At 32.2% G+C, this 26,847-nt stretch overlaps 2 protein-coding genes across 13 annotated transcripts in view; both read right to left on the bottom strand.

Moving 5' to 3' along the window:
• LOC127699106 (uncharacterized) overlaps positions 1–26,847 on the bottom strand; it is a 197,993-nt gene that overhangs the window by 120,167 nt on the left and 50,979 nt on the right. Inside the window, exons 16-17 of one of the 12 annotated variants that reach the window (XR_007981073.1) lie at positions 15,873–18,112; positions 11,629–15,710 (exon numbers count right to left, since the gene is read on the bottom strand). The exons of 5 other annotated variants lie outside the window; for them this stretch is intronic. The gene's annotated coding sequence lies outside the window, so the exon portion shown is untranslated. Of the gene's footprint in view, positions 1–11,628; positions 18,113–26,847 lie in introns of those variants that run through there. 6 more of the 12 variants (XR_007981074.1, XR_007981075.1, XR_007981082.1 and 3 more) reach the window with 6 other exon arrangements.
• The window catches only part of LOC127699123 (WD repeat-containing protein 26-like), a 33,067-nt gene continuing 9,919 nt past the window's right edge, over positions 3,700–26,847 (bottom strand). Inside the window, exons 7-14 of the mRNA XM_052202865.1 lie at positions 26,062–26,200; positions 22,626–22,766; positions 21,535–21,654; positions 21,052–21,197; positions 9,791–9,869; positions 8,198–8,327; positions 7,287–7,460; positions 3,700–6,906 (exon numbers count right to left, since the gene is read on the bottom strand). Coding sequence (XP_052058825.1) covers positions 6,866–6,906; positions 7,287–7,460; positions 8,198–8,327; positions 9,791–9,869; positions 21,052–21,197; positions 21,535–21,654; positions 22,626–22,766; positions 26,062–26,200 — 970 coding nt within the window. The 3' untranslated portion in view covers positions 3,700–6,865. The remainder of the gene's footprint in view (positions 6,907–7,286; positions 7,461–8,197; positions 8,328–9,790; positions 9,870–21,051; positions 21,198–21,534; positions 21,655–22,625; positions 22,767–26,061; positions 26,201–26,847) is intronic.

Raw genomic sequence — 26,847 nt, 5'->3', positions numbered from 1 at the left:
CCAATTTTATTTTTTTGGTTTTAACCTTGCCTCGGATTAAACATGTTAGCTCCTGCACTATATTATATTATTTACTATACTACAAATCTTCTGCACTTAAGAAAAGCATGAGATAAAGAAAAGTCTTGGCAACTTTTCGTACTTAAAACAAGTGCATTAATCATTTGTCACAAGGGGACTCATTGGCCAAGTGATCTAGGTAGTTAGTCACATCTCCCTGTACAAGTCACTTCAGCCTACAACCTCTTCTTTGGGGTGTTCCAGCTTTGCAGCGTTTTTTTTTTTTTGCAAAAATTACAAGGAGCACTGGATCATTCAGTATAAAGTTTGTCAACAACTTTCCAAGATCATAACATTACCTAACCTGAATAATTCAGTCGTTATATTCCGCTGATCTACGATTACTTCTTTAACGCCTGAATGCATAGACAATGAAAAATCTTCAATCAATCATTTGGAATTAGCTCGTGATTTACTTATCCAATAAATTTTGTGCTGATTGCCGATTGGTCACCTCTTCTACAGGGCACCAATCAAAATCCAGAATTCGTGAAGAGTTTTTATTGTGTCAGGAATTCAGGCCCTTGCAAGTAGTAGAGATCGATAACAGGGAGGAACTGAATTATTCAGGTTATACCTTACCCAAAATACTCATTGTGCAAATGCTATGAAATTGCCCAAATTTTAAGAAATTGGTCCTCCAAATTTTTTATTCAAGCAAAGATGTTGGCATTATAGTAAAGGAATACATATAAGTCATTAAAGTATAATGTTTATTGAGAATATACAAAATGTTTTGTGTTAGTGTTTCTACATTCATCATTTTCCAGTTAAACAATAGATTCATTTATTCATGATTTAATAAATATCAATAGATGGCACAGAATAATTTTTATGAACTTAAAATTTCTAACAAAAAAAAAATTAAACAATTCAAAAACGTTACAGAAAATTTTGAAACAGATTAATTTCTTCAATCAGAGTAAAAAAAATATGTATTTATGCATTTTCTCTAAAATTTCAATTCTAACAATTAATTTCCAACGCTTTCTTTTGAGTCAGATTTAAAAATTGAGGTAGGTTTAACCTATGAAAGAAGACAAAGTTCAGATCAGTAAACAAAGTAATCAAAATACCTTATAATTGACTGCTGGAGCAAACATTCAGAATTTGTGGAATGCAGGGAATTGTGGGATATTCAAGAATCAACTATGACATAATTTAAAGAAAGAGATTCCAAGTCTACAAGCAATTTTTGAAAGGATACTAAGTTAGCAATAAAAGCTTTTAGTTTTGCAAGACAAACATGGTTAGATTTTGTAAAAATGGTATGTTTGATGAACATTAAGTTTTGCCATTTAATTTCAAAATTAATAATCTATATAATGAAATGAAACTGAATTTCTCGTTTAAATAAAGAGAAAGCTATACATGTACTAAATATTTCTAACATACACAAAAACACACATTGTAAAACCTCTCACACCTTTATAGATACAAATTATAAAAGCACTGACTGTATTCATTCACCAACAAATAATAAGTCACAATAAAATAAATTATCATACAAATTAAAATGCATATAAATAATACACATCCACAAATTAAATATATTGCTTAATTAAAATATATAAACATTCAAAACAAATAAACAATTTATCTCTTCAAAACAAATGCTACTTTGTAAAGCACCTGATGCTTGTTATTCCAAATAAATAGATTTTACACATTTACCACAATCATAATTCGTCTTTTCAGATTCTAATGAATTGTGGGTAATTTAATTGTTTTTACAGCAAAATGAAAATAACATTCCATCATTGGTCAATAATCATTGTTCAGACATTTTCAACCAATCACAACAGTTGGTATAAACTTTTGAAAATAATACCCATAATGCATTAGATTCTGAAATGGTGAATTGATATAGACTTGATTTTATATCCCCTGTCATCTTCCCAAGAGATAAGATTTCTTTAATTCACATATATAACTTTTCTTCCAATTACCCTCAACTACAGATCAGATATATTTTGACTTTTTCAACCATTCAGATTAGAAGTTGTTGCAGTGACCTAAACTACAACTTGAAAAGACATAGTTTTTGGTGTTCTATTGTAAACTTACAAACTTGTACAATCCAATGAAAAAAGTAAGTAAGGAATCACTATAATATGAACTAGGCATTGCATTTAAAATGAACTCATCAGGTGTACAAAGTAAGGATAGAGGAACTAAATTTAATTTCTAGAAACAATCCATATCATCAAATATATCAACTATCTCAATGCATAGATGACATAAGAGAAGATAAAATATACAGAAAAAGCTAATATGGTGACATCCATGAAAACGGTTTTGCAAGGTATCATTCACACATATTTTATTATCATTTCTTTACATTTTCTATGCAAAAATATTTCTATATGAGCTAACTTGGTTTGTGGTAGATTTGCCATCACAAACCTTGCTACCTTTATAATATAACAGATTGAGTGAACTATGTGTGTGGGTGTGTGGATAGCAAATAACCTGTAAAACACAATATTCACTCTTTCATAACATATCAAGCTCTACCATTGTAATGTCAGACATCTATGGTTTGTATAGCTTGTTTCTATTGGTCGGTTAACTCAATTAAGCTACAGAAATAACTGTATATGGCGAAGCTTTAATCATTTTCTGCAGCAGACCTATGGTTTATAGAAATAATGACAACTGCCTTAATTCCAGAGATTTCTTATGATGATGTCCAACAAAAACATCACAAGAAAGAGCCATCAATTCATTGTCGAACTACAAATTACTTTACTTTTTTCAGATTATCTCGCATCAAGAAAAGGCATACAACTTATAAAATAAACAAAACAAAAAATCACTCATATATAGCCATGCTTGCATCTATATCATTTCATATATTCTTCTATATTTACATTGCAAAAAAAAAAATACAAACAAAACAAAATGTTGAAATCCTACATGCCAACACAATTAAACTCAAGTAACTTACACAAATGAAGAAATATGGTTTATAATTATCAGTATACTCTCTATATATGTGCTAAAATGCATGCATCAATGAAATTGTAAGAGCCTTCAAAACATGCATTAAGTGACAATAGCATTTTTTGAGAAATTAATTTATTCTCAAATTTATATTTTCTTTCAAAATTTAATACATTGGTACAACAATGTTGCAATATCACAAATTATGAAGTAATGCTTCACAATTTTTGTCACAAATCATTTTCATTGTCATACGACCGCAATAGAGTTAGTGTGGTCATAGCTAAAATAAATGTGCTAAATATCATCTCCCCTGAAAATGCTGGTTATACCCTAAAGCTATGGGTTACTTAATTTTATTCTAAGAAATGGAATCCTTGGAAATCTTGAATTCTTCTGTTCACAAAAATCTTAACACTTAACTTTATTGAACTTAAATTTAAGGATTTTTATGAGATCCAGATTCAAAGAAATAGCTCTGACCTGTGCTGTCACATCCAAAAAATATTTCATACATAATTGCTATTCTATCAAATTGGTTGCTAGTAATTTTTGGTTTTAGGTGATTTGATGAGTACAAAATAACTTATAGAAAGTACCTAGGCTGTTTGGGAATTTTTTTAGTCCCTTCTTACCCTTCCACACCCATTATGAAATAGCCCTAAACATGAATAAAATGCATTTATCAAACATGAATAAAATGCATTTATCTGCTATTTCTTTTTACTTTTCACATGTGCTTAGACACTATTTTAAATTTTAAAGTCATAAATGAAAGGGGTAAAAAATACAGAGCTTCTAAAACTTGATCCCATTTTAAAAGCTTTTGTGAGGGTAAGAAATGGTCAGTTATAACCATACTGTAAATTCAGAAATGTGTGCATTTATTACCGTACTGTGAATCTTTGATCTCTGGCAAAAATGTGAAATCTAATTCAAGTGATTTCAAAAAATTCATAAAGGAAATCACTACTGAAATTATGAATACAAGTTTTTATTATTGCGAACCTGATACTGTCACGAATGACAACATTGCTATAGATTTAGGTCAGGGTTAGGTGTAAGGTTAAGGTAAGGCAAGGTAAGACTTGAGTTAAGGTAATTGTAAAGCGGTAGTACAATGTAACGGTACAGCCCTATGTGGCAAGGGATTGCCTAAAGTTAACAATGAGTTAAAATAATTCAAAAACATAACATTTGAAAATACTGAATGTAAATTATGTGGGGGAGAAGGAGTATAACATGTTACTGTAAATTCAGAAAATTTTGTGATGTTTTTATTATTTCGAAAATTGTGAAAACGAGATCAAATGTAGATGGAAAGCAACAAGCAGGGTCAATCTTAGCTGATTTAGTTACACCATCTGAAATTACTCTAAATTCAGAAATTAATGCATGCATTTATTATTGCGAATCCTTGACCATTGGCAAATATGCAAAAGCTAATTTATGCGATTGCAAAAATTTTATGAAGAGAAATCAACACTGAAATTGTGAATGCCAGTTTTTATTATTGAGAACCTGATACTGTCACATTTTCTGTCATAAATAAAAACATCTCGATAATTTCTGAATTTAAGGTAACCTGAATTCTTTAAATAAACAGTACCCATCAACCTATAAACATATTCTTATTCATACTATATGTCTTGCAGCTAAGTAACTTAAGTTCATATTTGATATGATAAAATACAAATCAATTTAATAAAAATCTGTATTCTGAACACTTACATTTATTTCAATAACAAACCAGGCCTTGGCCTTTAACAATAATGCATGTACTTGTCAGTATTTTGTCTTTAAAATTCCCATCTACATTAATACAACTTTATGCAAACAAACAAATCAAAGAATATCATTTTGAGATTTCACTTAAACTGTACATTCAGCTGGTTTAAAAAATTTGGCACAATTTGTTGAGGAAGTAAATTACATTGAATAGTAGGATTTTTCAAATGTTGGTCTTCAAATTTATAACCTGTGGTAGGGTAGATATTTAACAAAAAAAGGTTTCTCACTTTCATAACATTAATAGAAATATAATATCATACTTTGATGATTTCATACCCGAAAGTTCAATGCAAAGCTACACTTTCAAAATATATGGGGGAATGTGTCCATGGGACACAGATGATGCCACCTATTGCATATGTTATAAAGGGACATAACTCAAGAACGGTAAAAGTGATGCTACCCAAATTCGCAATTGATCTGAGTTTTGTGGTAATAAGCATTGTGTATAAGTTTCATGACATTTGGTAGAGGCAAACTTAAGTTAGAGAACGGAAACAAAAAATTCAGCAATTTTTCCATTTGTGAAAGGGCACAACTCTAGGACGGTAAAAGTGACGCCACTGAAATTCAAACTTGATCTGTGTTTTGTGGTAATAAGCATTGTGTTTCAGTTTCATAACATTTGGTTGAGGCAAACTTAAGTTAGAGAACGGAAACCAATTTCAGGACGTACAGACAGATGTACATACAGACAAGGGTAAAACTTAATGCTCCCCTCGCTAAGGCAGGGGGCATAAAAATGATGTAGTGAAATGTTTCAATCTTCATACAAATAAATTTGAAACGAATGATTTTACTATCTCTGGTTTAACACAGGACATACACAGCAACAGTTCAAATAGATTTCTGAATTAATTTCTCTATAACAAGTTGAAGGTCAACAATATTAGAAGTGAAGGTCAATGATGTTAGAATTGAAAGTAAACAATGTTAGAATTGAAAGTAAACAATATTAGAAACATAACATTAACATCATACAACATATCTATAAACTTTTTAATTTGACCCTTTTTAACTCAAATGCAACTTTGCTTGAAACAGTACTAATAATTAACAAAAGAAAACACATTATATGTTAAATTAGAGTAATTCTGACACAAATATATGTAAGTCTTTGAGGTCAAGGTTGAAGTACGCATATTGAACTCTCTTACTCAGTCATACAAGTAATCATATAACATCTGAAAGATATTAGACCTTATTTCATAATCTATATTATACTTGTGACTTCACCTCAGCAGTTACTAAGTAACATGTTAAAACAAACTTTACTTTGATATGAAATATCACAATCATGACAATGTACCGTAGTTTCATTCATTTTTGTGAATACCATTTCTGGAGGATTGAAGACATTAAAAGGGGTATGATATGTGAAAGATTTTACTTTAAATAGGGAGCTATAGGAATAAAATTAGAACAAAACTTGTCTAAGATAAGCTTTGCCAGAGTCAACACCCTAGCTTTTGCAAGTTTCCAAAAACAGACAAAACTGCCAAGTAATAAGATTGTTTATAAGATTGTTCCATGTGACACAGCTGTAGAATGTTTATATGTAGTTGATATGTTGTTGTCACAAGTTTAGATGTTGAAATTGACACGATTGATGTTGTTATTACCGGTGTAGTTGATATATATGACACAAAAGATTTTTCATTCCTGGTGTAGATGTTGTAAATGACACAAATGATTAGTTGTTGCTACTGGTGTAGATTTTATACATGACACAATTGATTTGTCGTTCCTGGTGTAGATGTTTTATAAGACACAATTGATTTGTTGTTCCTGGAGTAGATGTTGTAAATGACACAGTTGATTTGTTGCTACTGATGTAGATTTTATACATGACAAAGTTGATTTGTTGTTGTTCCTGGTATAGATGTTGTTAATGACACAGCTGATTTGTTGTTGTTCCTGGTGTAGATGTTACATAAGACACAATTGATAAGTTTTTCCTAGTGTAGATGTTATAAATGACACAGTTGATTTGTTGTTGTTCCTAAATGAGTTATGGCAGATGAGATCACAGAGGTAATTTGCTGCTAAAACTACAGATGATGTACTGTTATACAGGTGTACTTCTTCCTGATTCTTCACAGCCATTACCTTCAAAGTATAAAAATAAACATGATGACATGGCATATAGGTACAAGATTTTCCTGTAATACAGATGTAATTCTTTGTAATTTTCTGTTATACTAGTCTACTTCATTCTGATTCTTCAGTCATTAGGCAAAACAGAATTATGTGAGTTAAGAGTTTCCTTCCTAAAAAATTATAGGGATGGTGGGTCAAGATTTGTTTTTAGTTACAGTCTGGAAAATATTGTGTTTTCACCAAGTCAGATTCTGGTAATATATATACCACTTATGGGAACTTCCACCATTTGACATTTCAATGGACAAAGTGACATATTCAATGTATTCTTAATGAATTCCTTTGCATATTTTGTTTTTTGTAAGTTTTTGTAGCCCATTATTACTCACTGGTTTTAAGTTTATCCATAGGTCCCCATATCCTTACAGTTCCATCATCTGAAGCACTAGCTAGCATTCCTGGAAGTTTAGAATTCCAATGAACACAATTAACAGTTCGTGAATGTCCTTCTAATGCAGATATAGGCATTTCACGTCTTAAATGCCAAATGTAAACTTTATGATCTGAAAAACACAAATGCAATTTATATAGGTTCAAATTACACGATAAACATCTTTTATACTGCAGATTGAACAGTTCCTATCGTTTTTATTTCCTAAATATAGTGGCAAAGTGTCACAATTAAGTGTTCATTCAGAGATAGAAAATAAGTTTTATTTTTGTGTTAAATCTTAAATGGATATTATTGTAACCTTTTATTACTGCTGTATAATACTAATTTTTTATCATATCGGAAAATATCCACCGTTTTGTACTCGACACCAACAGTAGGACTTGGTAAATCTTACAATCTTCTCTAGTTTCTAAGCCACATACAATTATTATTTTTCGGACACTGCCCAAATATTGTATAAGTATAAAGAACTTTCTGAAATTCTACATTTGAATTTCTTACACGTTCAATTGCAATCTATATTTATTTAATATACAGGAGTAAAAAAAACCTCTAAAGTTGCTTTTTAATCAGAACAGTTATAAACTTGTAAATCTTTATAATTTTCAATTTTATTCATATTCTTCAATTGCCTATGTTTAAACTTTGGTTCTGGAGTGACGATCTAATAATATTTCCTGGACAGATGATCCACAGAAGTCATTTAGTTTTTAACTTTTACTCCTAAATTATGTGATTTTCTTTTAAAGCCGCAAATACTGATTTGGGTCTGTACAGAACAAGACACTGAACTCATTAACCTGTTGAGCTCATGACAGTTATGTTACTACAAAATTACCCACTTACCTTCACTTCCACTAGCTACGAAATCTTGATTTAATCCTCCAAAGCAGGAATGTATTGTATAAAATCCTTGTGTCACTCCTTGGAATTTTCTTAATAAAAGTTTATCCTTAATATCCCATAAATGAACACCCTAAAATTAAAAAGCTTCTTTTCAAAACGGCATTATAACATTCAACTTCAGGAACTGCTAAAAAATATCATAAATATGCTGTGATCTAAGATTATTTAGAAAGAATGCACTAAACATGCTAAAAATATATAAGTACTGTTCCATAAAAACATGCATTGGACCAAGGGAAGGCATTTTGAAATTTCAACCCTTGGTGGGTGTTTTTGTACAGTTTAATTGTAAGGAAAATTCTAAAAGTGCCTCTACAGATGGTTATCCCATTTTCAAAGTGCCTTCCCTGTGTACACTGTATGTTTTAATGGAATAACACTAAATATATATACCTGAGGGTTTGGAGGGGGATCCCTCATTTCTTTATTCTTCAATATTTTAGATCATTTCTCTCTGTCCTTTATCTTTTTTGCTCATTATTATCTATTCTTTATATTTTAACACCCAATATTTTCTCATCTTTATTTTTTTCAGCCTATTTTTCTCATTCTTTTTTTTTTGCCCTTTATTCTCCACCTTTTGCCTATTGTTCTCTATTCTGTAAACCCCACCCAGACCTTCATACCGTAAATGACATTTATTTACTTATAATAAGAAGCCGTATAACAAAACAAAAATTAATACTATAAAAATACTTATTTTTAGATTTTAACTTTATCTCATATTTATACAGAAATCATAAAAATTTATGATTAAATTCAATACTGTTCTTTGTTCAAAATATTGTCAGATTCTTACAAATCTTGCCATTTTAATGACACAATTTTCTTATCGAAATATGAATTCTTCATTTACAATACATATATATACACTGTTATTAAACACAATAATATTCAATTTGTCAAAGTTGAAACTGGAGTAATGGTTTGTAAAATTGTAACATTTTTTTTACTCTTTCTCAAATTCAAAATATTACAGTCATGCAAAAAAAAACCCACTTGAAAACGGAAACAATTTACCTCTACTCTGAAAAGCTTAAAAGATATTTATATCCAGATAAAAAAATCCTTAAAATTAAATAGCAACAAAAAGTTCACGTATAAAATACAATCATTGGAAACAATTACTTTTCTTCAGTTTTTAGAATACAATTAAGAGAGAAAATGACAATTTTAAATTTAAATGAAATGTTTATCAACAGTTTGAATTTGAAAATATTTATGAAACTTCATGGTGGTAAAAAATATATATACATGAATAAAAATTATGATTACAATGAACTTTTGAAATTAAATGTTATGACAAACTTCACAATCTTAAAACTGTGAAATTCAGAGTTAAGATGCACATAATACACGGCACACAGCCTATATAACTATATTTCTAATAGCACCTTTTAATTTAAATCTTAAAATATTAAGTGGATTAAATTTTCCTGCATCAATTATCAAAATAACCCTTAACCTTGACAGCATATGAAGAGTGAACAGTTTCGTCAAATTTTCCAGTAACCCTGTAGAATGAGTACATACCTGGGTTGCTACATTTAACAGAGCTAATCGTCCTGATTCATTTAATGTGAAAGACATGATTGGCTGATCTTCCTGAATTCTGAAAAAAAACAAAAAAAAACAATATTAATATTACTATAAATTTTCATCAAATGTTAAAATATCATAGCATTTGAAAATGGAATATTTATTAACTACAATGAGCATAATCTAAAGTAAAAAATGTTAACTTAAAGTTGCAGTCAATGTTGTGCAAAGTATACACCTAATCACTTTAAAGATGAGGTGAATGGCCAGCAGATCTGAAAATCACGTACATTGACACCTAAACAAAATAAAATTGCAGACCAAATTTTAAATTATTCCTTAATACAGAAATTGATGACATTTTTGTGCACATATGATGTATTATTATGCAGTAATTTTATAGCAATAATGGTACATTGATTATTTAACATGGTAAGATTAATAGTGCATTGAGGAAATTCAGAGGAGTTTATATATCGTAAGAGGAAACACCCTGATTGAGCCGTAACAGCTGTAACTACACTTTACTTGGTGAACTTTCTGAGAGATAAAAAATTGATTTATTGTCAGAAATTTACGTTACATATTTTAGTGTACTTAAGATATTGTTGGTGTTCTTTTTTTTAATTTAATCATAAGTCATACTTGTATTTTAATAAAAGGGACAAAACCATAATCTTATACTGACCTGTTGGTCCATATGGTACCCCTTGTTGGTTTTTATATGGATTGGTAGCATTACTTTATGCAGATTGACATGTAACAAAACTGATATGAAATTACTTATAATGTAAATAAATGTGGATAGTGTCCACATGTGGACACAGATGATGCCCCCGCCTGCATATCATATAGTTATAAAGGGACATAACTGAAGAACAGTAAAAGTGACGCTACCCAAATTTGAACTTGATCTGAGTTTTGTGGTAATAAGCATTGTGTGTAAGTCTCATAACATTTGGTTGAGGCTAACTTAAGAAGAGAACAGAAACTAAAAATTCACCAATTTTTCTATTTGTAAACACACATAACTTTAGAACAGTTGTGTATAAGTTTTATAACATTTGGTTGAGACAAACTAAAGTGAGAGAACGGAAACGAAAAATTCAGCAATTTTTATGTTTATAAAGGGACATAACTCAAGAATGGTAAAAGTGTTGCCACCAAATTTCGTACTTAATCTGTATTATGTAGTAATAAGCATTGTGTATAAGTTTCATAATATTTGGTTGAGGCAAACTTTAAAGTTGAGAATGGAAACAAAAAAATTGTACTTGATCTTAGTTTTGTGGTAATGAATATTGTGTATAGGTTTCATAATGTTTGGTTGGGGCAAACTTAAGTTACAGAATGGAAACTAAAAATTTTGCAATCTTTCGATTTATAAAGGGGCATAACTCAATAATGGTAAAAGTGACACTACCCAAATTCAACTTGATCTGTGTTTTATCAGTGGAAGTCAAAATTAAACATTGCATTGTATAAAGCATTGATTGTAGTTGATTCAACTATAATCATGGACAAAGGAAGATAACTCCAATTTTAATAAAATGCTCCACAGGGCGCAGCTTGATACGACCGCAGAGGTCGAACCCTGAACAGTTGGGGCAAGTATGGATACAACATTCAAGCTTGATACAGCTTTGCATTTGGATTGTGATTAAATATTTGACACAGCATAGGTTTCTGACACAGAATGAATGTGGTCTAAGAACTTAAAAATTTTAAATTGGACATTCACCTATTATGGTCCAATATCCAAAATCTAAATACATGGTTAGATTCAGCATATCAAAGAACCCCAAGAATTCAATTTTTGATGAAATCAAACAAAGTTTAATTTTGGACCCTTTTGACCTCAATGTGGACAAAGTTGATAACGGGGCCCAAAAATCAAAAATCTAAATACATGGTTAGATTCAGCATATCAAAGAACCCCATATATTCACTTTTTGTTGAAATCAAACAAAGTTTAATTTTGGACCCCGATTTGGACCAACTTGAAAACTGGGCCCATAATCAAAAATCTAAATACATGTTTAGATTCAGCATATCAAAGAACCCTAAGAATTCAATTTTTGTTAAAATCAAACTAAGTTTAATTTTGGACCCTTTGGACATTAATGTAGACCAATTTGAAAACGGAACCAAAAATTAAGAATCTAAATACACGGTTAGATTCGGCATATCAAAGAACCCCAATAATTCAATTTTTGATGAAATCAAACAAAGTTTAATTTTGGACCCTTTGGACCTCAATGTGGACCAATTTAAAAACGGGGCCCAAAATCAAAAAACTGAATACACGGTTAGATTCAGCATATTAAAGAACCCCAAAATTTAAAGAATAAAACCCCATTGAAATTGGTCAAGAAATAAGCAATTTATACGAAGTATCTTCTTTTGCACAATACTGTGCAATTAAATATTTCTTGCTATTGTGCAATACTGTACAATTGACAATTTCTTGCTATTGCGCAATATTGTGCTATTTGATATTTCTTGCTATTGCGCAATACTGTGCAATTGAAGATTTCTTGCTATTGCGCAATACTGTGCAATTGAAGATTTCTTGCTATTGTGCAATACTGTGCAATTGAAAATTTCTTGCTATTGCACAATACTTATTATATAATAATTTACACATCCTGTTTGGTGTGTATCTCCTACCATATCATTATTATTTGCTTTTAAATATAAATCAGAAATAACCAACTTAAAATGGAAAATTTTAAAAGAAAAAAAAAAGGAAAAAAAGAAAAAAAGGAAAAAAAAAAAAAATCCCCCCCCCCAATTTTTTGAACCCCCTTATGATTCATCACCCCCAAACTTAATCCCAGCCTTCCCTTTGTGGTATGGTACCTTGCAGTACAATTTCAGAGAGATCCATACACTTGAACACAAGTTATTGTCTGGAAACTAAGAAAATGTGTTTTTTGGCCCCTTTTTGGCCCCAAATTCCTGAACGTTTAGGGCAATTACCCCCAAACTCAAACCCAGCCTTCCCTTTGTGATATGGAACCTTGTAGTACAATTTCAGAATGATCCATACACTTAAACACAAGTTATTGTCCTGAAACTAGAAAAATGCTTGTTTTTTGCCCCTTTTTGGCCCCTAATTCCTAAAATATTGAGGCAATTACCCCCATCATCAATCCCAGCATTCCCTTTGTGGTATGGTACATTGCAGTACAATTTCAGAGAGATCCATACACTTGAACACAAGTTATTGTCTGGAAACTAGAAAAATGCTTATTTTTTTGCCCCTTTTTGGCCCCCAATTCCTAAACGTTTCGGCAATTACCCCCAAACTCAATTCCAGCTTTCCCTTTGTGATATGGAACCTTGTAGTACAATTTCAGAAAGATCCATACACTTACACACAAGTTATTGTCATGAAACTAGAAAAATGCTTGTTTTTTGCCCCTTTTTTGGCCCCTAATTCCTAAAATTTTGAGGCAATTACCCCCAAAACCAATCCCAGCATTCCTTTTGTGATATGGAACCTTGTGGTACAATGTCAGAGAGATCCATACACTAACACACAAGTTATGTCTGGAAGTTACAACTAGAGGCTCTAAAGAGCCTGTGTCGCTCACCTTGGTCTATGTGCATATTAAACAAAGGACACAGATGGATTCATGACAAAATTGTGTTTTGGTGATGGTGATGTGTTTGTAGATCTTACTTTACTGAACATTCTTGCTGCTTACAATTATCTCTATCTATAATGATCTTGGCCCAGTAGTTACAGTGGAAAATATTTTGTAAAAATTTACAAAAATTTATGAAAATTATAAAAAATTGACTATAAAGGGCAATAACTCCTTAAGGGGTCAATTGACAATTTTGGTCATGTTGACTTATTTGTAGATCTTACTTTGCTGTACATTATTGCTGTTTACAGTTTATCTCTATCTATAATAATATTCAAGATAATAACCAAAAGCTGCAAAATTTTCCTAAAATTACCAATTCAGGGGCATCAACCCAACAACTTGTTGCCTGATTGGTCTGAAAATTTCAGGGCAGATAGATCTTGACCTAATGAACAATTTTATTCTTGTCAGATTTGCTCTAAATGCTTTGGTTTCAGAGATATGAGCCAAAAACTGCATTTTACCCTATGAACTATTTTTTAGCCATGTCGGCCATCTTGGTTCGCGGGCGGGTCATCGGACACATTTTTTAAACTAGATACCCTAATGATGATTGTGGACAAGTTTGGTTAAATTTGTCTAAGCAGTTTCAGAGGAGAAGATTTTTGTAAAAGATTACAAAAATTTACGAAAAATGGTTAAAAATTGACTATAAAGGGCAATAACTCCTTAAGGGGTCATCTGACCATTTTGGTCATGTTGACTTATTTGTAGATCTTACTTTGCTGAACATTATTGCTGTTTACAGTTTATCTCTTTCTATAATAATATTCAAGACAATAACCAATAAAATGCTCCGCTGGGGCGCAGCTTGATACGACCGCAGAGGTCGAACCCTGAACAGTTGGGGCAAGTATGGACACAACATTCAAGCTTGATACAGCACTGAATTTGGATTGTAATTAAATATTTGACACAGCATAGGTTTCTGACACAGAATGAAAGTGGTCTAAGAACTTAAAAATTTTCAATTTACCTATTCATACATGTGATGGACTGTGAAACTCAGATCAGGAGATTGGGAAATTTTGGTCAGGAGATTAGGACTCAGATCAGGAGGTTTTTAATCGACAGAAATTTTGTTGTAAATGTAACCGTGTGCTGTAAAAATGGTCTTTTAAAGTGTGTTTTCTTCAACTTTCCATCCAATTTATCATGTTTATAGTACCCTTGTACTTATAAAGTTTCTCCATCTTTATATTCTACATGTTCAATCTAACATTGTTTTTTTCCAGTATGTTCTTTAATTTTTTTACTTCATATTCGATAAAACAATCATTGCAACCAGAACATTTGTTTAGCTATCTGCAAATAGTTTTTATTTTTTCTCTTGCAAATAGTTTTTATTTGCAAACTCAGAAAATCATTCTATCTGTAAAATTAGGGTCATAGTTATTATATAAATTTCAATTTAAGCCTTGAAAGGAAGTATAGAATCCTCAAATAATTTTCAAATTATTATTTTTTTATTTGTCTTAAGACATTTAAAATCATTTAATAACCATCCTTTTATGATTATTTGTTCAATTTATATTTTATTTATATTCTTTTAAAAATTTTCATTATTAAAAGGAAAGTAACTTAAAACAGGATAAATCAAGGGAAGTAACCCAATAAATACACAGTTTTTGTTACACAACGGCAGTTAGCCTGAGGTAAAAATCGTTGATTACCAGTATGTTTGACACCCAAGCTGACAAGTGAAACCATATAATTATGCATGTTTATTGATTTACAGGTAAAATATAACTTCAGGTAATGTCAGTTACACCAGATGCCTGAGATGATATGTTGGTCAGAAATTTTTCATTCATGAAAAATTTCATACACGGGATTTTTTCCTCTTCAACGGGAGGTCGGGAGGAGACCCCTGAAAACGGGATTATTGTACTCCCGTCGGGAGGTTCACATGTATGCCTATTCAAACCATATCATTATTATTTGCTTTTATATATAAATCAGAAATAACCAATTTAAAATGGAAAATGTTAAAGAAAAAAAAGGAAAAAAAAAATCCCCCCCCAATTTTTTGAACCCCCTTATGATTCATCACCCCCAAACTCAATCCCAGCTTTCCCTTTGTGGTAAGGTACCTTGCAGTACAATTTCAGAGAGATTCATACACTTGAACACAAGTTATTGTCTGGAAACTAGAAAAATGCTTGTTTTTTGGCCCCTTTTTGGCCCCAAATTCCTAAACGTTTAGGGCAATTACCCCCAAACTCAATTCCAGCTTTCCCTTTGTGATATGGAACCTTGCAGTACAATTTCATAAAGATCCATACACTTACACACAAGTTATTGTCCTGAAACTAGAAAAATGCATGTTTTTTTTGCCCTTTTATGGCCCCTAATTACTAAAATTTTGAGGGAAAACCCCCAAAATCAATCCCAGCCTTCCCTTTGTGATATGGAACCTTGTAGTACAATTTCATAAAGATCCATACACTTACAAACAAGTTATTGTCATGAAACTAGAAAAATGCTTGTTTTTGCCCCTTTTTGGCCCCTAATTCCTAAAATTTGGAGGAAATTACCCCAAAAATCAATCCCAGTATTCCCTTTGTGATATGGAACCTTGTAGTACAATTTCATAAAGATCCATACACTTACAAACAAGTTATTGTCATGAAACTAGAAAAATGCTTGTTTTTTGCCCCTTTTTGGCCCCTAATTCCTAAAATTTGGAGGCAATTACCCCCAAAATCAATCCCAGCATTCCCTTTGTGATATGGAACCTTGTGTTACAATGTCAGAGAGATCCATACACTTACACACAAGTTATGTCTGGAAGTTACAAAAATGCTTATTTTTGGCCCCTTTTGGCCCCTAATTCCTTAACTGTTAGTACCATAACCCCCAAAATCAATCCCCACCTTCCTTTTGTGGTATTGAACCTTATGGTAAAATTTCATTGAGATCCATTCACTTAAACTAAAGTTAGAGTGCGAAAACTAATGTGTATTCGGACGACGACGCCGGACGACGACGACGACGACGACGACGACGACGACGACGACGACGACGCCAACGTCATACCAATATACGACCACAAAAATTTTTTTGCGGTCGTATAAAAACGGCAAAATTTCCTTAAAATTACCAATTCAGGGGCAGCAACCCAACAACGGGTTTTCAGATTCATCTGAAAATTTCAGGGCAGATAGATCTTGACCTGATAAACAATTTTACCCCATGTCAGATTTGCTCTAAATGCTTTGGTTTCAGAGATATAAGCCAAAATCTACATTTTACCCCTATGTTCTATTTTTAGCCATGGCGGCCATCTTGGTTAGTTGGCCGGGCCACCGGACACATTTTTTAAACTAGATACCCTATTGATGATTGTGGACAAGTTTGGTCAAATTTGGCCCAGTAGTTTCAGAGGAGAAGATTTTTGTAAAAGTTTACGGACGACGGGCGACGGACGCAGGACGACGGACGACGGACGCCAAGTGATGAGAAAAGCTCACTTGGCCCTTTGGGCCAGGTGAGCTAAAAATTGACTATAAAGGGCAATAACTCCTTAAGGAGTCAATTGACAATTTTGGTCATGTTGACTTATTTGTAGATCTTACTTTGCTGTACATTATTGCTGTTTACAGTTTATCTCTATCTATAATAATATTCAAGATAATAACCAAAAGCTGCAAAATTTTCCTAAAATTACCAATTCAGGGGCATCAACCCAACAACGTGTTGCCTGATTGGTCTGAAAATTTCAGGGCAGATAGATCTTGACCTAATGAACAATTTTATTCTTGTCAGATTTGCTCTAAATGCTTTGGTTTCAGAGATATGAGCCAAAAACTGCATTTTACCCTATGAACTATTTTTTAGCCATGTCGGCCATCTTGGTTCGCGGGCGGGTCATCGGACACATTTTTTAAACTAGATACCCTAATGATGATTGGGGACAAGTTTGGTTAAATTTGTCTTAGTAGTTTCAGAGGAGAAGATTTTTGTAAAAGATTACAAAAATTTACGAAAAATGGTTAAAAATTGACTATAAAGGGCAATAACTCCTTAAGGGGTCAACTGACCATTTTGGTCATGTTGACTTATTTGTAGATCTTACTTTGCTGAACATTATTGCTGTTTACAGTTTATCTCTTTCTATAATAATATTCAAGACAATAACCAAAAACGGCAAAATTTCCTTAAAATTACCAATTCAGGGGCAGCAACCCAACAACGGGTTTTCATATTCATCTGAAAATTTCAGGGCAGATAGATCTTGACCTGATAAACAATTTTACCCCATGTCAGATTTGCTCTAAATGCTTTGGTTTCAGAGATATAAGCCAAAATCTACATTTTACCCCTATGTTCTATTTTTAGCCATGGCGGCCATCTTGGTTAGTTGGCCGGGTCACCGGACACATTTTTTAAACTAGATACCCTATTGATGATTGTGGACAAGTTTGGTCAAATTTGGCCCAGTAGTTTCAGAGGAGAAGATTTTTGTAAAAGTTTACGGACGACGGACGCAGGACGACGGACGACGGACGCCAAGTGATGAGAAAAGCTCACTTGGCCCTTTGGGCCAGGTGAGCTAAAAATGCTTATTTTTGGCCCCTTTTTGGCCCCTAATTCCTTTACTGTTGGTACCATAACCCCCAAAATCAATCCCAACCTTCCTTTTGTGGTATTGAACCTTGTGGTAAAATTTCATAGAGATCCATTCACTTAAACTAAAGTTAGAGTGCGAAAACCGATGTGTCTTCGGACGACGCCAGACGACGACGATGACGACGACGCCAACGTCATACCAATATACGACCACAAAAATGTTTTTGCTGTCGTATAAAAATTACTTGATACAGTAGACTCCACCTAATCGGATATCGGCTAAACGAATATATCGGCTATTGTAATATTATTTCAAAACACCAAACCCTTCCCTATATGTTTAATGTTAATTTTATCGGGTAATCGAATATCGGATATAAGAATATATCGGCAAATCGGATAAGGATATTCAGGTCATTTTGTTCAAAACCATGCACAATCGGATATTTTCAATGTTTTTCTGACAGGAAATGGACCCGGAAGTTACGAATTTACAATCTTGCAGACAAGAAGATTTTGTTTTTACTAAATAAAAGGAACTATTTCTTAATAAATTGTTGTCTTTAATCATTGTCTTCCTTTGTAATGTGAATTAGATGCACTTTTACTTCAAATGGTTTGAATTTATTTATAAAATATGCAAGACTCAGTTGACAGGTTGACGTTGCTGTTTGGAGAATTTTGATTAAACTCTAAATGTTCACAGAATCAGAAATATAATCTAAACTGAATGTACCTCCTTCTGAATAATTTATTGCAATATAAACATAAATCCCTTTTGACAAGAGAAATCTGACTTTTGTCAGATATATTTTTTTCACATGTGCAAAAGTAACCACATGTCATGGATGCCATTTTGGATGTTTACAAATTTGTGAGGAAGCCTCTAGAACTATGACCTAAATATAAATAGTCTTCAGAAAACGTAAACTTTATGCAATAATATTTTATCAATCATGATTATTTTCATAAATTTAAATTTGATTATTTAAAGAAATAAAATTATAACAAATACGATTTTAGTTTGGAGATTCTACACAGACATGCTTAGATCTATTTATATCCTAATTAGTTTACCTGTGTGATAATGTAAATAATGGATATTAATTTGCTTACAAAACAAATAAAGACAAACTATGGATGGTAGATAATAATTCACATAAATATTTCAGGACATTTGATAAATAAAGGATTTAAAAACTGCAAACAAATTTAATCATTACATAATCAGCTGATAATTTTTTTACACAAACATCGTGGTGATGTAACTGATAAAAATCACTCCATCAATCCTCCAGCCCTTTCACATATTTAGCAATTGTCAGGGTTAGTAACATCTCAGGATTATATCTACTCATTATTGCAGAATATTCAATGAATATACATTCATCATCTAATTGAATATATCGGGTAATCGGATATTTTTAGCTGACATTTTGGGTTTCCAATTTGCCGGAGTCTACTGTATATAGAAGAAAATAAAAATTTTGCAATTTTTCCATTTATAAAGGGGCATAACTCTAGAACAGTTGAAGTGACGCCACCAAAATTCAAATTTTATCTATGTTTTGTGGTAATAAGCATTGTGTATAAGTTTCATAACATTTGGTTGAGGCAAACTCAAGTTAGAGAACAGAAACCAATTTTGGGACGTACATACGTACAGACGGACAAGGGTAAAACTTAATGCCCCCACTGCTACAGCGGGGGCATAAAAAACAAAAGCATAGATGCCAACCCCTTTGTGGTACAATCAGTAAACAAAATTTGAGATTTCAGTAATTTGTGATTTTTTTCAGTAATCACAGTAATTCATTTTTTTTTTTTACCATAATCATACTATAAACAATTAGATGCAAAGTGATGGGCAAATTATTTCCTTTATTTTTGACAACTTGATGCAAAGTTGATGAGCAAGTGAGGACTAAAGACTTGTAATAAAAAGTTGGCTATTTTAATACCTGTTTATTTAACAAATGTAAATTAATTGTTTCAACTTACTGTCAATAAAATTATTTCCTGAAATGTCCCTCCATCTCCCTCCCATATTATAACTAAAGTCTAATTCAGGAATGCCTGGTATGTTGCTGACTTAGCACTTTTCAATTGTTTATTTGTATATGTGTGTCGTAGCACTTTTTGTTGGTAGAGGTCATGAATGTTTTCAGAACCATTATTGAAGACAAAGTTGAAACAGAAAGATTTGGACGTGTGCACGTGTCAGTTCTGTTCTTCCTGACCTGACTAAATTGATTTTATAAGACAAGGAAACTCAATGGAATATTCAGGACGAAAATGTTGTCCCAATTTTCTTTTCTTTGCTGCAGAAGCGCTTGTTCCTGCTGATGACATTGTGAAATTGAAAAGCAAATACAGGGGAATATAAGTAAGGGAAAAGGACTCATTTCAAATGCGTTCATCATTTATTCGGAATCTAACAAGAAATGGATAAATCGTACTTAACATATAGAAAGTCCTGAGAAACCTGAAAGTGTTTTTATATTCTGAATCACTCAAACGCTTACACTTCCACGATAATTAACTACAATCAAGCGTCAAAATGATTACAACATTATCTAAACGACAAAAAAAGTTGAGGACCGGAAATGAACGGAAATCTGTAAAAAGTAGACTGTTGCCGTAACACCGTAATTTCGGCTAAAAATTGTAAAAATTACAGACAAACCGTAATGGTTGGCATCTATGTAAAAGAATGTGACTGAGGACACAAATGCCCCTGCTCAAGCTTTGCAATTTTCAATGTTAAAAAGGGGCATAACTCTAGGACGGTAAATGACTCACAACCCAAATTTGAACTCTGTCTGCGTGTTGTGGTTCTTAGCATTGTGTATGAGTTTCATAAAATTTGCATGAGGCAAACTAAAGTTAGAGTGCGAAAACAGAAATGGGATGGACGGATGGAAAGACGATTAAGGGCAACACTTAATGTCCCCGTTGCCTATGACAGGGGCATAAAAATATGATGGATGTATACTTAATATCTTCCTAGAAATATCTGCTTACATGTTAAAGTCTGTTAACTCATCAAAGTTATATCCCCTAATTCTATGGTGGGTATCAGCAGCTAATACATATTTCCCATCCACCTGAAACGCCATACTTTGTACACGTACACCCTCCCAGGAATCCATAATGTTTCCATCTAAATCCTGAAATAAATAAATACATCAGGGAAATTTATTCTCTTATATCTAAAAAAAATAAAAGCCATCTTTTACCTGATATAAATACTGTAAATTCATAAATTTTTGCGATGTTTTTATTATTTCAAAAATTGTGAATCATCAAATAAATAAAATAACATATATAAAAAATTCTCTTTAAACACTTCATGAAACAAATTCCCTTTTCTAACATGCTTCAAGCAATCCTTAATGTTTCAATCTTAGTCCTTAGATTAATATACAAATTACACCACGAAAGATTTATCCTAATTTCTTGCAAGAGCACCACACTGTTTTGATAACAGTTCATTGTTAATCTTACACATTGATAAAACTGTCCTCTAATTCCACCTGTCACAAACTTTTTCCCATCAGCATGCCATGCTGCAGTAGTTAAACTATCTTCTTGAGACTGACTCATTTTAAAGCGTAAAGTTCCAGTCTGAAATGTAATAAAGTATTTAAAAATTGTTTTTCTTGTTCTTTAAAAAATATTTCTCGTTAAAAATACAAACTTTTCTCTCTTTCTTGTATGTAAACAATGTGTTATCATAGTTTTGATGAATCAGATCACAATCTAGTCATTCAATTTTTGATTCATGTATTTTAAAAAGTATTAATCCACTGTCTTGATCAAGATCCGAGTATTATTTTTGAACAATTATTCAACAGTATATCATCATCCCTGGTCTTCTCCCATCTGGCAATAACCCTAATGATAATGAGAGGTGTGTAACGGCTTTGCAAATGTGTAAATATTCAGCCACACCCAGTTAGAATGTGGACATTAAATCTAATGTCCACATTCTCTTGAGTGTTAAAGAATCCTCGCGACAACTCTGAGGAGTCTCTAGGCAACCTGTTACAATGCAATAGTATTACCCTCTAAAACTACCATATTATTATTAACCTCATTTTCAAGTGGCAGTTAAAATTCCAAACCTTCATCCTAGTTTACCAACATCACAGAACCTGCCTTTGTGATTTCTGGTTAATGATTATACTTGCAATATTAGTTCCTAAATGTTAAGCAAACAACATTCAATCTATCAAGAAAAAATAATGTCATTAAATGTCATAAAAAATAAAAATTAATTATTGGAAAATTGCAAAGGGATAAGTTTCACAAAACTTAAATTCACTTACAATATCGTCTAATTAGGAAAAGGCTTTAATTTTGAAAAGACATCAACACAATAGTTTAAGTAAGAGACACAAAATATAAGCGTTGATTCATGAAAAACAAACCAATCGCCCTCCAGGCTCATGGTTTCTTTTTCAAGAATCAATGCTTATCCATTGTATCTATAATACTTAATTTTGATACCATTATTTGATAACATTATTTCCCTAAATTGCAATAATAAATTTCGCAATAATAAATACATGCGAAAATTTCTGAAGTTACAGTACCTCTATATTCCACATCCAGAGATCTGAGCAGTCGTCAGGGCCACATGCCACTATATGTGTACTATCAGGACTCCAGGCAATGAATGAAACACCATAAGCATGATTCTCAAATGATCGTCTGTGTTTAAGTTCATATGTCACCTGAAAAAAAAAGAAGTTTAAGATCTGTAATTCACTGTTTTTGTTTAAAAATATCATGCATAGTAAAAAAGATTTAAGATGCAACATTAATACATGAACAATGCATTGCGTCTTTCTACAGAATAATGTAGAAGATTGATACCAGCTCAACTCCAAGAGCACAGATCAAAAGAGTTCAGAGTCTCTAAAGTTCCAGCAGTTGCTGTCAACCTAATGTTACATATTTTCCATTTCAAGTCTAGTTGAGTTGTATAAACTTTTTTCTGAAATCTCTTGAACTTTGTTTACATAAGGAGAACTTATTTTTCCACTTTGCTTGAATGAAAAATATGGTCATTTAATTAACTTATTTTAATATGAAAGGTCATGCATTTGACAGTACGACTTCACATTATCACAGTAGACAGATTACCTAGGCTGCATTTGACAGTACAGCTTCACATAGTCAGAGTAGACAGATTACCTAGGATGTATTAGACAGTACGACTTCACATAGTCAGAGTAGACAGATTACCTAGGATGCATTTGACAGTACGACTTCACATTATCACAGTAGACAGATTACCTAGGCTGCATTTGACAGTACAGCTTTACATAGTTAGAGTAGACAGATTACCTAGGATGCATTTGACAGTACGACTTCACATAGTCAGAGTAGACAGATTACCTAGGATGCATTTGACAGTACGACTTCACATAGTCAGAGTAGACAGATTACCTAGGTTGCATTTGACAGTACAGCTTTACATAGTCAGAGTAGACAGATTACCTAGGATGCATTTGACAGTACGACTTCACATAGTCAGAGTAGACAGATTACCTAGGATGCATTTAACAGTACAGCTTCACATAATCAGAGTAGACAGATTACCTAGGATGCATTTGACAGTACGACTTCACATAGTCAGAGTAGACAGATTACCTAGGATGCATTTAACAGTACAGCTTCACATAATCAGAGTAGACAGATTACCTAGGATGCATTTAACTACCATTCCTACTCCCTTATTAGTCTGAAAATTGGGAGTAAAATTCATAATCCAGAGAGGGGGACCGACTAATAGACGAGATCTAGCGACCAGAGGAAAAATCCAAGCTTGAGAAAAGTGGTCAGGAATGAATTTCCTGGTCAAAACTACGTTTTTGATTGCCAAACCTACATAAATCAATAAATAAAAAGTTTTTGTTGAAAATAAATTACTACAATACTGTATTTGTGTTTTATTTGTTCTTTGGTAAACATTTTCTGCAAATTCGTGTTTAAATTCTACTGTTTCCGGTTTGTGTATTGATTTTCATGGTCACATGGTTTTCCTATAAACCCAAAAGAAGAGCCAAGAACCAAAAATGAAAAGGAGATAACAATGTACCAAATATGTGAAAGGATGTTTTCAGCGGAGTTATTGTGTCATTATTGTGATATCATGATATCAATTCAATGCTTATAAATCATATAATAATCAAAAAATAATTTTAAGATTCATTCCCAAAATCAAAATATTATTCATTAAAGTGTCTCAGGTAAACAAAAATTACAAAATTGATTGACAAGCCAATATAATCCATTGATAACCCCAATTAAGAGACAAAGAGTTGTATTCACTAAAGGTGTGAAAACTTTCAGTGATAGGTAAACAGATGACACTAATGAGTTGGAGTTAGTTATTTTAATATATTGATTAGCTTCACTTAATTTTTTTAATCCTTTAATCATCACAATATAATAAGAATTATGAAGTGTACATGCTCATTTAACACCGAGTTATGTATGCTGTGAAAAATATTTTCATCAAGTGTTGATTGACTTTAAATTTTTCAGGTTCATATTGGTTTATATTCGCTTTTCTCAAACAATAGGTTGTTAGTCATACCCTACAAAATCATTGATGCATTACGTAAACAACACATGGCTAATCAAACATTTGAACAGTGAACAAAACAAAAGAAATGAATACATCTTTATTATTAACAGCAATATAAATTATCATGATGAGCATCAACTCAATTCAAACCAAACAAACATTAATGCAGAAATGAATATTATTCCTGGATTTGCATTGGTTTTACCGGCGTTCAGTTACTGTCAGCTGAAGAAAAAAAAATGCCCAAATTTTGTCCGACTTATACAAGGGTCAAGACTAAATCCTTAGAATTTGGAGCTGAAAAGGGCACCCGACTTATAGTAGGATCGACTATTAGGCGAGTTTCTACGGTAAACCTGTCTGAAGTTCTATCTTAAATAATTATGTTTTTGGTTTGATTTTTTGTCCAGTTTGTTTTTGTAGCTTTCTATGGGGCCTCCTAAGGGGTTTCATATAGTGTAACTTTAATAAAATGCTCCGCTGGGCGCAGCTTGATACGACCGCAGAGGTCGAACCCTGAACAGTTGTGGCAAGTATAGACACAACATTCAAGCTTGATACAGCACTGAATTTGGATTGTGATTAAATATTTGACACAGCATAGGTTTCTGACACAGAATGAATGTGGTCTAAGAACTTAAATATTTTAATTTACCTTTTCAAACTATATCATTATTATTTGCTTTTATATATAAATCAGATATAACCAATTTAAAATGGAAAATTTTAAAGAAAAAAAAAATCTCTCCCCCAAATTTTTTGAACCTCCTTATGATTCATCACCCCCAAACTCAATTCCAGCCTTCCCTTTGTGGTATGGAACCTTGTAGTTCAATTTCAGAAAGATCCATACACTAACACACAAGTTATTGTCATGAAACTAGAAAAATGCTTGTTTTTTGCCCCTAATTCCTAAAATTTTGAGGCAATTACCCCCAAAATCAATCCCAGCATTCCCTTTGTGATATGGAACCGTGTGGTACAATGTCAGAGAGATCCATACACTAACACACAAGTTAAGTCTGGAAGTTACAAAAATGCTTATTTTTGGCCCCTAATTTCTTAACTGTTGATACCATAACCCCCAAAATCAATCCCAACCTTCCTTTTGTGGTATTGAACCTTATGGTAAAATTTCATAGAGATCCATTCACTTAAACTAAAGTAAGAGTGCGAAAACCAATGTGTCTTCGGACGACGACAACACCAACGTCATACCAATATACGACCGCAAATTTTTTTTGCGGTCGTATAATAAAAATTGTTAATGATTATCCAGATTGATTTAGTGGGTTTTTTTTGTGTTTTTTTTCCCAATAGCGAGTCTATATTTATATGGTAAAAAATGTTCACTTGGCTCAATTTTTTGGGACCCCTAAAACTCATATCATTTCAGGTTTATACTACATTCTAATCATAAATGTAGTTTTTACCATGTCTATCTCCCATATGATCAAGGAACCATCTTTTGATCCTGTGGCTAATTTGGTGCCATCTGGTGAGAAACGACAGAACCAAACTTCATCACAGTGGTCTGTTAATATCTGTATTGTGGTGGACGGAAACTGTTCTCTGTAAATATAAGATGAAAAACATAGTCAAATCTTAATGAATACACATCAAACAGTAAGATATAAGAGATAAATTTGATGTCTGACTCAGTATCTTGATAAATAAAGGTACAACTTGGTCTATGCTTGTGACTAAAATAAAATGCAAAAAAATCTGGATTATATTGCAGTTTTGTTGATTTTTATGTTTGACCATTTTGATCATGTATTTGAATAAGCTAACAAACCATTCATACTTGGTCTAACAAACTGAAAGTTTATGCACTAGGTACACACTCAATTACTTTAGCTGTAAAACCAAACCAAATTATTCAAATCAACCTATTATTACGAACCAAATGAAACTCTTCGACAGAGTCATCTCCTTTTGGTCAAGGTACTTAAACTTTTATCAGTTCAATTGTCTCATTGAATAAATACAATAGCTATTGTTCTCTGTGTAGTTTATTCACTTAGACCTTTAAATTTCTTCTATTAAAGAGAAATTCATCACTCATTAATTTATCTGAAGCAAAAAATAACTTCTAAGTAGATGAAAATACCAATATCAAATAATATATTTTCAATCTGTTCAATGTAAACACTGATTCAAACATTAAAAGTTGATTTCTGATAAAAAAAATTTAACATTGTTCCAATTGAAATTTT

Source organism: Mytilus californianus, unplaced genomic scaffold (genome assembly GCF_021869535.1).
Source record: "Mytilus californianus isolate M0D057914Y unplaced genomic scaffold, xbMytCali1.0.p SCAF_4, whole genome shotgun sequence".
Classification (NCBI taxonomy): Eukaryota; Metazoa; Mollusca; class Bivalvia; order Mytilida; family Mytilidae; genus Mytilus; species Mytilus californianus.
Note: the sequence above shows the minus strand (reverse complement) of the source record. Positions and strands in the feature narration are given on the sequence as shown.